This window comes from Crotalus tigris, unplaced genomic scaffold (assembly GCF_016545835.1).
Source record: "Crotalus tigris isolate CLP2741 ecotype Arizona unplaced genomic scaffold, ASM1654583v1 scf7180000017701.1507938, whole genome shotgun sequence".
In the NCBI taxonomy this organism is placed as follows: domain Eukaryota; kingdom Metazoa; phylum Chordata; class Lepidosauria; order Squamata; family Viperidae; genus Crotalus; species Crotalus tigris.
Window position 1 is genome coordinate 706,631 of NW_024096577.1, and position 13,267 is coordinate 719,897.

The 13,267-nt window shown below is 45.0% G+C and overlaps 2 protein-coding genes across 4 annotated transcripts in view; one reads left to right on the plus strand and one right to left on the minus strand.

The window, feature by feature from the left end:
* MAST3 (microtubule associated serine/threonine kinase 3) overlaps positions 1-13,267 on the minus strand; it is a 70,037-nt gene that overhangs the window by 55,597 nt on the left and 1,173 nt on the right. Inside the window, exons 1-2 of one of the 2 annotated variants that reach the window (XM_039338492.1) lie at positions 2,494-2,813; positions 322-399 (exon numbers count right to left, since the gene is read on the minus strand). In XM_039338492.1, coding sequence (XP_039194426.1) covers positions 322-399; positions 2,494-2,543 — 128 coding nt within the window. In that variant the 5' untranslated portion in view covers positions 2,544-2,813. Of the gene's footprint in view, positions 1-321; positions 400-2,493; positions 2,814-5,787; positions 5,820-13,267 lie in introns of those variants that run through there. The other variant, XM_039338493.1, reaches the window with a different exon arrangement.
* IL12RB1 (interleukin 12 receptor subunit beta 1) overlaps positions 1-13,267 on the plus strand; it is a 67,392-nt gene that overhangs the window by 2,109 nt on the left and 52,016 nt on the right. The window contains exons 2-3 of one of the 2 annotated variants that reach the window (XM_039338499.1): positions 257-430; positions 12,184-12,268. The gene's annotated coding sequence lies outside the window, so the exon portion shown is untranslated. The remainder of the gene's footprint in view (positions 1-256; positions 431-12,183; positions 12,269-13,267) is intronic. The other variant, XM_039338496.1, reaches the window with a different exon arrangement.

The window sequence follows — 13,267 nt, forward strand, 5'->3', positions numbered from 1 at the left end:
GGACAAGAAGCAATGGATGGAAATTAATCAAGGAGAGAAGCAACCTAGAACTAAGGAGAAATTTCCTGACTGTGGAACAACCTGCCTCCAGAAGTTGTAGATGCTCCAACACTGGAAGTTTTTATGAAGAGATTGGACAACCATTTGTCTAAAATAGTATAGAGTTTCCTGCCTGAGCAGGGGGGGGGGTTGGACTAGAAGGCCTCCAAGATCCCTTCCAACTCTGTTATTCTGTGGTTTACCTCTTCTAATGAAGATTTCCTCTCAGTATCCAAAGGGACAGAAGACAGTGCCCCTCCCCGCCAGCACGTTCCCTCTTACCTCCATGGATGCAGAGTCAAAGGACTACAAGGACTGCAGGGACTGAGAAGGGTCGGGCTCTGGCTACCAGGTGACAAACTGCAAAGGAAGAGAGGCAACCAAAGGAAGGGTGAGTGAATAATGTGAAAAGGTCTCCTAGCAGTGACCCTCCTCTGACAGGGACAGGGCCCTTTTGGTCCCCCAAATTCCTTCTCAAGCTCTAAGCAACAAGGCTAGCCCCAAGCAGGTTGCTATTGAGCAGAGGACATCTGCTTCATTCTTCCTTCAAGTTCTAATACTCTTTCTACCACTCTTGAAGACAACATTTTGTGTTAGGGAGCACAGGGAAGAGGACCTGGCAGATCAGCTTTCCTTTCCTGGACTAGTTGACCCCATTCAGAATCTGTACTAGTCTGGGTAAGACTAGCTCAAAAGCCAGAAAAGGATGGGGGAAGAGAAGACTTAGATCTGTAGCTGACCATATTCATCTCCAATTCTTGGAGACTCCCTGGATAAGTCCCTGTAGTTTTCTTGGCAAGTTTTTCAGAAGTTTGCTATTGCCTCTTTCCTAGGGCTGAGAGTGAGTGACTGGTCCAAGGTCATCCAGCTGGGTTTGTGCCTAAGGTGGAATTAGAATTCACAGTCTCCCAGTTTCTAGCATGATGCCTTAACCACTACACTACACTATGTTCAGCCATACATTTTTTCTTAATGATCTGCCTTGAAAGATGCTAGTGCATTCCCAACTAGTAGGGAAATTGGGTTACCTTTGCCAAGCTTTAGAATTCGAATTCTTAACCTTGTTCTCAATTTTATTTATCTAACCTGAAATGATGCTGTATTGGAATTCCTTCATTCCTCTTATTAAATTCCTTCACAAAAAGACTTGAGACTAAACATATTCAGCTCTCTTAAGCCTATGAAAGTTGGATTCATTGGGTAGGTTTAGCCTCAAGAAGAGAAGGCCAATCAAGGGAAGATGTCCACAGCTCCTGAAGGCAGGATAAGAATCTATGCTGGAAGCTTTACACTAGATCCAAACAGTAGATTCACACTTGAAATAAGAAGGAATGGCAATTATCAAGCAGTAGAACAGTCTGCCTCCTGGAGTTGTGGGGGCTCCATCACTGAGTGTTTTCAAGTGATTTGTCAGGGATGATGTCAGAATTTCTGCACTGGACAAGGTTGGACTACATGATCTCAGAGGTCTCTTTCAGTTGGACGATCCTAAGACCAGAACTGTGTGATTCTGAAACTATGGAAATCCAACGATTACCAAAACAGCAAGAAACCAGTGGTTCTTTGTGATCAACTAACCTGGGGTAAAATTTGTGTGGGAGGGATCACAACAGAAGGTGTTGTGGGGGAGGGACTGGGGGAGATGGGCTTCCCAGGTATTGATGAGGCTGCTGAAAAAAAACCAGATTCCCGATACATAGCTACCCTGGCTGTTTAAACTAGGAAAGTCTACCAAGCCCTAACCTTGCAAGGTTTAATATTTCCCACCCCCTTCCTCCTCCATTTCCTCTTTCAGCTTCTGAACTGGGCAGGTGGACACTTCAAGAGGCAGAAGAGCAAGCGGAAATCCAACTGGTGAGGCTTTCCTTCCTCCCCCAGGATGGAGATATGAGGGAGAGAAATCTGGCCGGTCTGCACCTGCTTAATTTCTACTCTCAAGCAGCTGCTATTAAAACTATATATATTGGGATGGGGGGGGGGCAAAGAAACAGGGTGGGTGAACAGGGATGCTGGGAAGAATTGAGGTTGATGGTACCTCAGTTTTAACCAGCTGCTGCCGTGGAGGGCGAGGAGATGGGAACGATGGAGAAGGAAGGTGAACCTTTTCTTCCCTTCTCTTTAGGAACAACCCGCCCCCTTCCTTCCAACCTGGTTCCCTGGCAACCGAAACATGCGTCATTGGAGACCCCTGGATGGAAGGAAGGAGCGTGCGGGGGAGAAAGGAATCCCTAGAAGAAGGGGGAAGCGACCCCCCTCGCCCCCCGCAGCTTTGTCTCTCTTCATCTGTCCCGGGTACTTCCATCCCTCCGGTTCCCTCCAAAAAAAAAAGAAAAGAAAAGAAAAAGAAAAACCCGCTGCCTTCGTCTCAGATTCCCTCCCTCCTTCCCCTCTTCGCCACCGGCCACGGACACTCTCCCCCCCATCTCCAGCCCGTCTGCGCCCCTCCTCACTTACTCCACCAAGGTCAGCGAGGGAATCTTCAGTTTGGCCCGGCGCGCCTGCATGGTGACTGCTGCCACCGCCGCCGCCCCGACGGTGTTGAGCCCCTCTCGCCTCTCCGCCCGCCAACCCGGTCGGGCAGCGAGTGAGAGGGAACCAGCCGCAAGAAAGGAGGCGAGGCTGCTCGACGGCTTCCCCCGCTGCCCGCCCACCTGCCACTCCTCCCCCGCAGCCCTCGGAGGAGAAGGGGGAACGGCGGAAGAGCACGCCTCGCGTGCCCGCGCGCGCGCGTAGCTATCCGCGAGAGCAGCTTTCACCCGCCCCCTGCCAGCCCCGGACTTTAAAAGGGGTTTGAGCAGACGAGGGTGGGGGGAAGGAGGTGGTTAGCAGCATATGTACCCTTCTTGCCCGGGTATGTTTCTTCTGATACCAAATTTCCACGCTGGGGGTAATTTCTAGTCCTTGGCTTACCACCACAATTGAGTGACGCAATTGTTAAGTGAGTTTTGCCCCGTTTTACGATCTTTCTTGCCACAGTTGTCATGTGAATCACCGCAGTTGTTAAGCTAGTAAACGCGGTTGTTAAGTGAATCTGGCTTCCCCATTGACTCGGCTTGTCAGTAGGTCGCAAAAGGGGATTGCGTGACCCTGAGACGCTCCAACTGTCATATATATGACTCAACTGCCAAGCGTCTGAATTTTGATCAGGTGACCACGGGGATGCTGCAAAGGTCCTAAGAGTGAAAAAAAGGTTATAAGTCACTTTATTCAAGTGTGGTTGTAACTTTGAACCATCACTAAACGAACTTTTAAGTTGAGAATTGCCTTTTCCAGGGAAGAGTTTGAAGATCTCCTAGTGCTGGGGTCCCCAACCCCTAGGTTGTGGATCAGTACCGGGCCATGGCGTGCCAGCAACCAGTCCACGCAAACAAGCAAAGCCCCATCCGTGAAATGCAGGCAGCACACAAAAACACGCCCCCTCCAGTCTGCGGAAAAATCTCTCTGCGAACCGGTCCCTAATGCCCAAAAGGTCGGGGACCTCTGTCCTAGATTGCAAATCTCAACGGCCTTGAACACTTTTTAGGTAGAAAATCACAGTAGAATTCAAATAAATGATGATGATAACCAGCGGTGGGGCTTAATGCCATTTAATCAAATCAGACCATTTTTATTATGATCACAGACCAGCATGTCACACCATTTCAAAAGGCCAATAAATATTATTTTCAAAAAGCACTTCCTGCACATGTACAAAAGCCTGTTCGGTTGCAAACAGGCATTTTCTGATCCTTAGGGTGGTTTCCAGAGGGGCATAGGTCAGTTGATTTATTGAAGTCATTACAAGATGAAATAAAGAGATATGCACAGAGACACTTCATGTGCCATGACTTCTTCTCCAGATTATATGTACAGGTTGTCCTCAATCTGTTACTAAGTGAGGTGGTTAAGTGACTTATTTTACCATGTTTTTTTGCCACTGTTAGGCAATCCCTGCAGTTGTTAAGTGAATCATATGTCATTAAATGAATCCAACTTTCCCCATTGACTTTGCTTGTCGGGAGCTGACTGGGAAGGTCACAAATGGTGAACACGTGACCCCAGGACGCTGCAACCATCATAAATACATGTTGATTGTCAAGCATCCAAATTTTGTTCATGTAAACCTGTGGATGCTGTGACGATTGTTAAGTGCAAGGACCAAGTCATAAGTTACTTTTTACCATGCTATTGCACTTTGAACGGTCATTAAATGGTTATAAAACAAGGACTACCTGTACCTGTAAGCTCAAAATTAATGTTGAAGAAAGCACTCTGTACATGGATAGGGGAACTCTTTTCTTGGATATGCATTACAGCAAGTTGTCCAGGAAAACATATTCAGCGCTTTTCACACCTAAGACTGAGATGTTTGATTGTTCTGCATTTTATGAGATCATACTCTCATCCACATCTCCCACCCACAGATGTGTGTCAAAAGCCAGTTTACAAAGAAAACAGCAGCTCTGCATAATAAAAGGACGGGGAAGAGGAGCCAAGATTGTGATTTAATAAGAATGCAATGCTCAGCATGATTGGTATCCAGTCCAATAACCTTCAGAGTAGGAAATACATTTGAACTTCGAATGACAATTCTTCGTACATTATTTACAAAATCCAAAACATTCTAACAAAAGACAGAGGGACAATAGGAGAGCATTAAATGCTCTGTGAAACCAACCCATTGTTGCTGTCCTCTTTCTATGGACTTGGCCAATTCCACCGCCCCCTCCTCCGCTTAGATTTACAGAGCTACTAAAAGTAAATTGGATAGCTACAGACACAACTGCTTCACAAAGCAATTAATTAGAATAATCTGTAGCCACAAAATGCCTGCGGTGCAAGCTGGTCATTAAACAAAAGAAAAACTTCTATCAGTGACAAAGATAACATGATAGCAAAATGTTCTTAGAGGACATCCATGTCCAGCCTCAGAGCTTCCTGGCCACTTTATGTGCTACCCAAAAGTATTTGACCAGCCAATGCCAGAAATGGAACACTAATTTTTTTGTAGCCCAAGAGAGCAGGACTTCTCCACTATTCTTATAACAGAAGAGATGGACAGCAAACAAATTTAATAATTAAGTAATTAGTTAAAGAGATAGATAAAATGCAGCTGGCAGATAAACAAATACAGGTAGTCTTTAATTAACTATGGTAACTGAGTTCAGATTTTTCCATCGCTAAGCAACACGGTTATAAAGTGTCATGTGATCATGCTGCTTAGCGACAGCACTTCCGGTGCTTTCTGTGGCTGTGCACCATTGTTAAGCACAACATCATGAAGTCACATTTTGGGATCTCTTGCCGGCTTCTCCATTAACTTTGCTTGTCAAAAGCCAGCAGTGAAAGGTGCAAATGTCGATCACATGACCGTGGGATGCTTCAACATCGTAATTGTGAGCCTGTTACCAAGTGCCCAGATTGTGATTATGTAACTTTGGAGACACTGCAATGGCTGGAAATTTGAGAGCTGGTCATAACTATCACCTATTCAGCACTGTTGTAACTTTGAACAGTCACTGAATAAATGGTGGCCAAGCAAGGGCCACTTATACGTAGCAAAATTATGAGCGTCCACACAGGAAGGGAGTCAAAAGGCTTCGCAATCAAACCCTATCTCTTTTTACATAGTTTTGCTCCAAGCAGAAGACCCCAATGCGGTTTACACAAGAGGCTCGGCTAACAACATGGAAAATGAATGAAACTCTCAGGGAGAGGATGAAAAGGAAGCCTATGAAGGAAAAAGTGGGCTGGTAGCCCTTTACTCACATCTTCCCTCGACGTGGCAGGCTCAGCTCCTTCTGGATGAAGAAAACAGAAAAAATAGAGTGTCTACATTGCTTCTATATCACCCATATCTTACTTTTTTTTCCATAAGAAAAAGATGAATTAAATGGATTCTTTCCAAGAGCCCTAGACAAGGGGTAGGCCACCATGGCTCTTTTATGACTCGTGGACTTCAACTTCCAGAATTCCTGAGCCAGCATGGCTCAGCTTGGAAACCTCTCCCTTTCCCCTCAGCACGGCTGGCTCAGGAATTCTGGGAGTTGAAGTCCACCAGTCATAAAAGAGCCAAGGTTGCCTACCCCTGCCCTAGATTGTAAGAGCAGGAAGCACTTCCTTTTTTGGGGGTAGGTGGGATAGGGAGAGATACCAAGGGTTGCATCAAGCCTAATCTTGCCTATGATGCTCTATATCAGATATGTCAAACACAAGGCCCGGGGGCCGGATGCGGCCCGCAAAGTGGTTTCATGTGGCCCATGAAGCCATCCGGGAAACAGTGAGGGAACGGCTCTCGCTGCCTTGGCCCTGGCCCAGGCCAGCCGGGAGCCAATGTACAATTTTGTGGTGGCCATCTATGCTGAAACGCATTCAGTCTTAACTCCACAAGGCCGTCTGGAATCAGCGAGAAACTAGCCCCTGCCTCATCGGCCCCACCCCCTGGGTGCATGCTGGGGAGGTGTCACCCTTTGTGAGGAATGAAGAAATGCACCATCATCTGGAAGTGGCCAGCAAATGGCCCTCGCCTACTTCACATATCCGGCTTGATGGGCTCTGCCCTGGTCCCACCCCTTTCTGCCAGAGACCCTCCGATCTGTCCCACTCTTGCCCAGGCCCCCACAGGCACCCTTGACACGAATGATGTAGAGCTGGCCACACCCACCCAGTAGGCCACACCCACTCCAACTACACACCCCTGGCCACACACACCCCAAGGGCAACCGCAATGCTGATGTGGCCCTCAATGAAATTGAGTTTGACACCCCTGCTCTATATACTGTATGGCCCAGCACCAAAAAATGGGCAAGGCAAAGCAAAACCTAAATTAATTGAATTTAAATATATTACAGTATTCCTTAATTTCCCTCTTCTTTCACATAAAGATTTCAGATGCAAATTACCCAGGAAGCCATCTTAAAAGATTTTGAGGGGGAGGGGACGACAACTGATGTGAACTCTTAAATCCCAATTAGCAAAGAAAAGCAGAAACTGTACAAGTTAAGAGCTAACCAGCACTTACAATCCTTTCCCCACTTTCTGGCTGTAATCCACACAACACTCACTACCTGATTACTGAATCAGTCCTTTTCTGGGCTCCCACAATATCCTGGATGGTCAATTAAGCAATCGACTGGGGTTTATACAACTGTGAAACTACAAAGAATCTCACCAAGTTAACTAATCAAGATCAAGAAGTTGTGTAACCTCACCTGAACTGATAAAGCATATTTGTGATGGAAGAGCCTTTGAAGCTTAGGATCTTGATTTTGAGTCCCAAAGACTCTTTTCTGTCTCAAACACATCTAGCATATATGAATTCACAAGAAATGGCTATCAAATGAAGATCAGAATTAATCCATTCTCAGGAAGGCTTATCTTCTCCCAGAAAGAGGACTGACTTTCAGAAATTTGTAACAAGAATTCACTGAATCTGGAAACAGGAATGGGCTTTTCAAAATATGGTAGGGCAAGAACAGATAAGACGTTCTTTTCATAATGCCACTAATGGATAGGAATCTTCCTCCTTAGTTAAGAGATAATTCAAAAGAGAATCAAAGTCATCAACTCACAGATAAATGGTGGGTGAAAACCAGATATGTGTTCCAGTAGCCCTTTTCTTTGGAATTAACCTAATTAAATGAGACTAGTTTCTCTTTAGAACAGGGGTCTTCAAACTTGGCCCTTTTATGACTTCTGGACTTCAACTCCCAGAGTTCCTCAGCCATCATGCTTGGCTGAGGAATTCTGGGAGTTGAAGTCCACAAGTCATAAAAGGGCCAAGTTTGAAGACCTCTGTGCTAGAGTTTTGACAGACATTTCAAAAAGCGTCTCAGGTTTTTTTTTTAAATCTCCATGCGCTTTTAGGGTGAAATGAATGTTTATTTCTAGTTCCTAAACACCCAAAAATAACTGTGAATTTTTAGTAAATCTTAATAAAGTGGATTGAGGAAGATTAGATCAATCCTTTATCACAAACCAAACTCGAAGTGATTTTATTTAAGGGTGGAATATAAATATTTTGAAACAGAACAGTATTGGATGTCACAGAAAATTTCTCCCACAATAAATGAATCAGTTCAAGGTGACATACAACTGTGCATTGTTTTTGCTAAAATGGAATAATATCACAAGCCCTTTGGTACACAATTCCTTACTGTGTTTCCTTCTCTTCTCATATTTGCTGCAGAGATGCTGTAGAGCAGCGGTCTTCAAACTTGGCCCTTTTATGACTTGTGGTCTTCAACTCCCAAATTTCCTCAGCCAGGCACGCTTAGCTGAGGAATTCTGGGAGTTGAGGTCCACAAGTCATAAAAGGGCCACGTTTGAAGAACCCTGCTGTAGAGAAAAAGGGGAACTGTTGCATTCTCCAACAAAATCATTGGATCCTTGTCAAAAACAGGGCCTAATTTCAAAGGACATTTTGAGTGAGAAGTAGAAATATAAAGAAAATGTTAGCTCCTTTAGCATACCAATTAATAAACCAAATGTGGTATGCTTCCTTTTGGTTTAAGGTCATTTCCAACCCAAGAAAGAGACTTGATTTTTAGGCTTCATGACAGGGACAAAGTTTCCAAAAGTAATAGCTGAAGCCAGGGCAAAAATGAAATAACATTGGCTTGGCTTTGTATTTAATTAAAATTAAGCACAGTTAGAATAAATACCTTCCAGCCCTATGTCTAATAATTTTCCCTTCACATTAAAATTTCCACTTTGGGTAAGACTTCTGGAAGTCTCTGGTGACTACAGCTGGCTTCATGGCCTGTGTGTAGCTCCAGAGCCCCAGAATGGCTTAACCACCATATGATGCATGAACCTAGCTATTGTTATATTAGTGTCTGGCTTACACATTCATGCACAAAGTGCATTCACACTGCCACAAAGAAGAGGGAGTTAAGCTATTCTCCAAAGCGCCTGAGGGCAGGACAAGAAGCAACGGATGGAAACTAATCAAGGAGAGAAGCAACCTAGAACTAAGGAGAAACTTCTTGACAGTTAGAACAATTAACCAGTGGAACAACCTGCCTCCAGAAGATGTGAATGTTCCAACACTGGAAGTTTTTAAGAAGAGACTGCACAGCCATTTGTCCAAAATGATGTAGGGTTTCCTGCCTGAGCAGGGGGTTGGACAAGATGACCTCCAAGGTCCCTTCCAACTTTATTATTATTGTTGTTGTTGTTGTTGTTGTTGTTGTTATTATTATTATTATTATTATTATTATTATTATTATTATTATTATTACTCCTAAGGCATATGCCTATGCAGTGTCTCATGAACACCTTATATATCCAAGGCTTAAAAATGCTCAAGTTTCATGGAAAAACTTAAAGCTGCCTTTTCGCTATTCATTTTTTTCTCTCAAAAGCATCCCCTTCCAACGCTTTTCACCCATGCTGGGATGGCAAGAAACTGCAGGAAGCATTTGCCATGGCAACCAATGATGTCACACTCCACTTGCCACTAGCTGTGGAACAGCCTGACTTAAGAAAGAGGTGGGTGCAGACTGAACAATCCTCCTCTTAGATTCCACGCAAAGCTTGTCTACACCCAGAATGGTCTGAAGTTCCAAACCAAAAAGCAGATGGTGTAATTCTGGGAATAACAAACAATTGTACCTCGACCTTCTTGCATCATCTCCATTCAAAGCTACTAGTTATGATGTCTAAAGTGAACTTCTCTATTCAGCACCAGTTGACTTTGGGGTCAAAGGGGGACAGCAGTTCCTTTCTGTGGTCTGGGGGCTTCTGAGAAGCAGCAAGTTGGCTATTGTGGGCTTGGATTGGAAGAAGCTATGGTCAGAAGAAGAAGGGCTCTTGTAACAGATTTGAAGGGGTCCATCAAGTTCTATTAGACAAGAAAACAAGGCTAAAGATATCAATGCCTGAACATCAGTTCCTCTCTGAGAAACAGTAGAGTATCTCCCTACTTGGGTCTGTGAGTTCCCAGAGGTGTCTGTCCAACCAAGAGGCTCAACTAGAGGGAGATTTCAGGAAGGCAGAGAGAAAGAAAAGAGACAAGAGTATAATTTGGGCAAATTCTTTCCTAGTTTCGTCAACTCTTAAATGACTGGAGACATCTTCGCCTGCAACCTCCACCCAGATTTGAGAACAACAACAACAGAAAAGGACTCTGGTCTTCTTGCTTGCTCATTGCTGTCAGGCCCATGTTTCTATCTTGTGGCTGAGATTGGTCTCTCAGCGACAGGCAAAATGTCACTGAAGCCCTTGAAGCTTTGATCTCTGAGGCATGGTTCCCCCCCCCCAGGGTTCTCAGCCCAGCAGTGAGGCACGTGAAATGCCAAGATAAATTTCTGTTGCTCTCCTATGAGTTAAATCAGGCAGGAAAGGGAGCAGAGGGGAACTGTCTGCCTTGTGCTCCTAGGAGCTGCCAAGGCCAATAATAGCAGGACTCTGCCCTTAAGGTAACTCAGTGGAAGCAGCTTGCTTAACCCTTGCAGAGCATTTTCTGGGTGACCAGAACTGCCTTGGTGGGTGATGAGAGCAAAGGTTCCTGACTTCCCCAGAGCAAGCAGGAAGGGGGCGATTTCCTCCCAGTTTATTTGGGGAGAAGATAAAAAGGCGTTACTTATGACCTTTACCCTGTGTGTCTATCATCTAGATCGTGGTTGTTCCAAAAGTGCTTTTCAAAAGGCATCTGGACTATCTTGGTTTTCCCCCCTGAAAATGTTTTGCTTCTCATCCAACTTCTTCAGAAAAGTTTTCAAAAGAAAAACCAAGAAAGGCCAGTTGTCTTTTGAAAAGCACCCTTGGGACTTTACCCTGAGTAAGAACAGTGCATTTAACAAGGACAGCTGGCTTAAATTCAGAAGCACTCTGCTAGAGATCAGGGAATTCTTTAGCAGTCTGCTGGTGGGGAGCAAGAGAGAGGCAAGTGGCAGAAAGAAGAATAAGAGAAGAAAGAAAATGTGATAATCTCACTCATATTCATCATTAATTTCACTCAACAGTATGGAGTTTTTGACAGATACATCATGATCAGTATGCTATAGGGTAGCTATAGGGTAGCAGTCGCCAACCTTTTGGGCATCAGGGATGGGTTTCATGGAAGACAATTTTTCCATGGACCGGGGGCAGTGGTGGGATTCAAATATGTGAACAACCGGTTCTCTGTGTGGACGCCGCTTCCGGAAGTCCATTCTGGGCCTGGGCAACAAAAAATTAGCTACCAGTTCTGCCAAAGTGGTGCGAACTGGCTGAATCCCACCACTGACTGGTGGTGGTGGTGATGGATGAAGAGGAGCATGCAACCTAGATCCCATACATGTACAGTTTGGCCCACCTGCCACTAACCTCCAGCTGTGTGACCCGGTTCCTAACAGGCCACAGACTAATATGGTCCGTGGCCTGGGGGGCGGGGGCGGGGGGGGGGTTGGGAACCTCTGCTATATGATATTTGGGATGAAGAAATCTATTTGGGCACTAGATGGCAGCAAAGAGGTGTAATTATCTGTATTTCTCAGCTGGTAGCTGTAAATAAACAGGGCTTTCCAATGAATGAGGCCTTTGAGGGGAAAAAAAGTTCCCATGTTGATTGACTATGGAGGCCTTGGTGCTCTCTAAGCTTGGTTGCTGGTTTATAGATGTTTTATCACCCAAATAGGTAACATAATTGATTCTCTGACAGAAGCAGATCCCCATCATTTCAGAGGAAAGATGTTTTTAAATGTGGGCATTCAGCTACCACTTGTCTCTCATCTTTGTCACAAATCTGCAAAATAGATTAGCCAAGCTTTCCCAACTAGGGCTTTCCAGATACACTGCACCCAAGCTTCCAAAAATCCCAACCCGATTTGTGCCTAGCATGTATATAAAACACAAATCTGGGATCTGAAGCTGAGGCTCTTCTGTCATTGTCACCGTCAAACATTTTAGTCAGGCTTGCTATACCATCCCACTGGCCCTGTGGATCTTCCAATTTTCTATTCCAGGAGTCTCCAAACTTGGCAACTTTAAGACTTGTGGACATCAACTCCCAGAATTCCCCAGCCAGCATGCAACCATTAACACTGATGATGATACCTAGTTTAGGTAATGAAATGTCTGCAAGAAAATAACCAAGCTCAGAGAGCATCAAGGACCCCTCCTTTTAACCTTGACTACAAATATTCTCCTTTGTGATGATACTCATTGTGTACATCCATCCAGGTTGACATCAGGGTTGTTATCACTGCCCTCTCATGGTGCCTGGAGGCTGTGGGAATCTGGATGAGGGACAACAGCCTGAACCATGGTAAGACTGGGTGGCTATCAGTACGTGGAGCTTCAGGAACTGGGAACTTAACATCTTTAGTTCTGGATGGGGTTGCACTGCCCCAAACAGACCCCGTGCACAACCTGGGGTTCTCCTAAACTCAGAACTCTTGATCACAGAGCAAATAGCAGTGGTGGCTAGGAGAGTCTTTGCACAACTTTGTGTTGTGCACTAGTTGCATCCTCTCCAGGATCATAAAGCCCTATGCTCAGTCACTCATGCCTTGGTTATCTCATGTTTGAACTACTGTAATCCACTCTACATGGGGCTACCCTTGAAGAGTATTTGGAAGCTACAGCTGGCACAGAATGCAGCAGTGAGTGGCCCACATAACACTCCTGTTGCATGAACTGTACAGATTGCTGGTTTGTTTCTTGGTCCAATTCAAGCTTGGTAATCAGCTGTAAAGCCCTTTACCGCATTGGGTCCAAGCTACTTGAGGAACCATCTCACACCAATGGGACTGGCCTGGCCCACTTTCTCCAGCAGACGGGGCATGCTGCAGACCCCAACGGCCAAGGAATTTCAGCAGCAGGGTCCAGAAGAGGAGTCTTTTCTGCCATGGCTCCCGCTCTTTGGAATATCATGAACCTCAAGGTGAGACCTATCCCCCCCCTTACTTTCTTGGCCTTCCAAAAGGATCTGAAAACCTAATTCTGCTGATTGGCTCGGGGCCCCAAAGTGCGTCCCACTCAGGAGGTGGTTAGTACATTAAGAAGATCCCACTTCCCTCCCCATTTATGTATTTGTTCTTTTCTTATCTAGTTTTTGTTAGCCTTTAATGTTTGAATTTTCAATGTCTTTAATGTGCTCATTGTTTTATATTGTTGTTTTATGATGTGGTAAGCCGCCCAAAGTCACTTGACAGTGAGGTGGGCAGCATATAAAAGTAATAAACAAATGTGTATTTCTAGAAGTACATCATTCAGCCTGATTTTAGCATTTTAGTCAGCCCTGACTATTGAACAGTTTCAATTA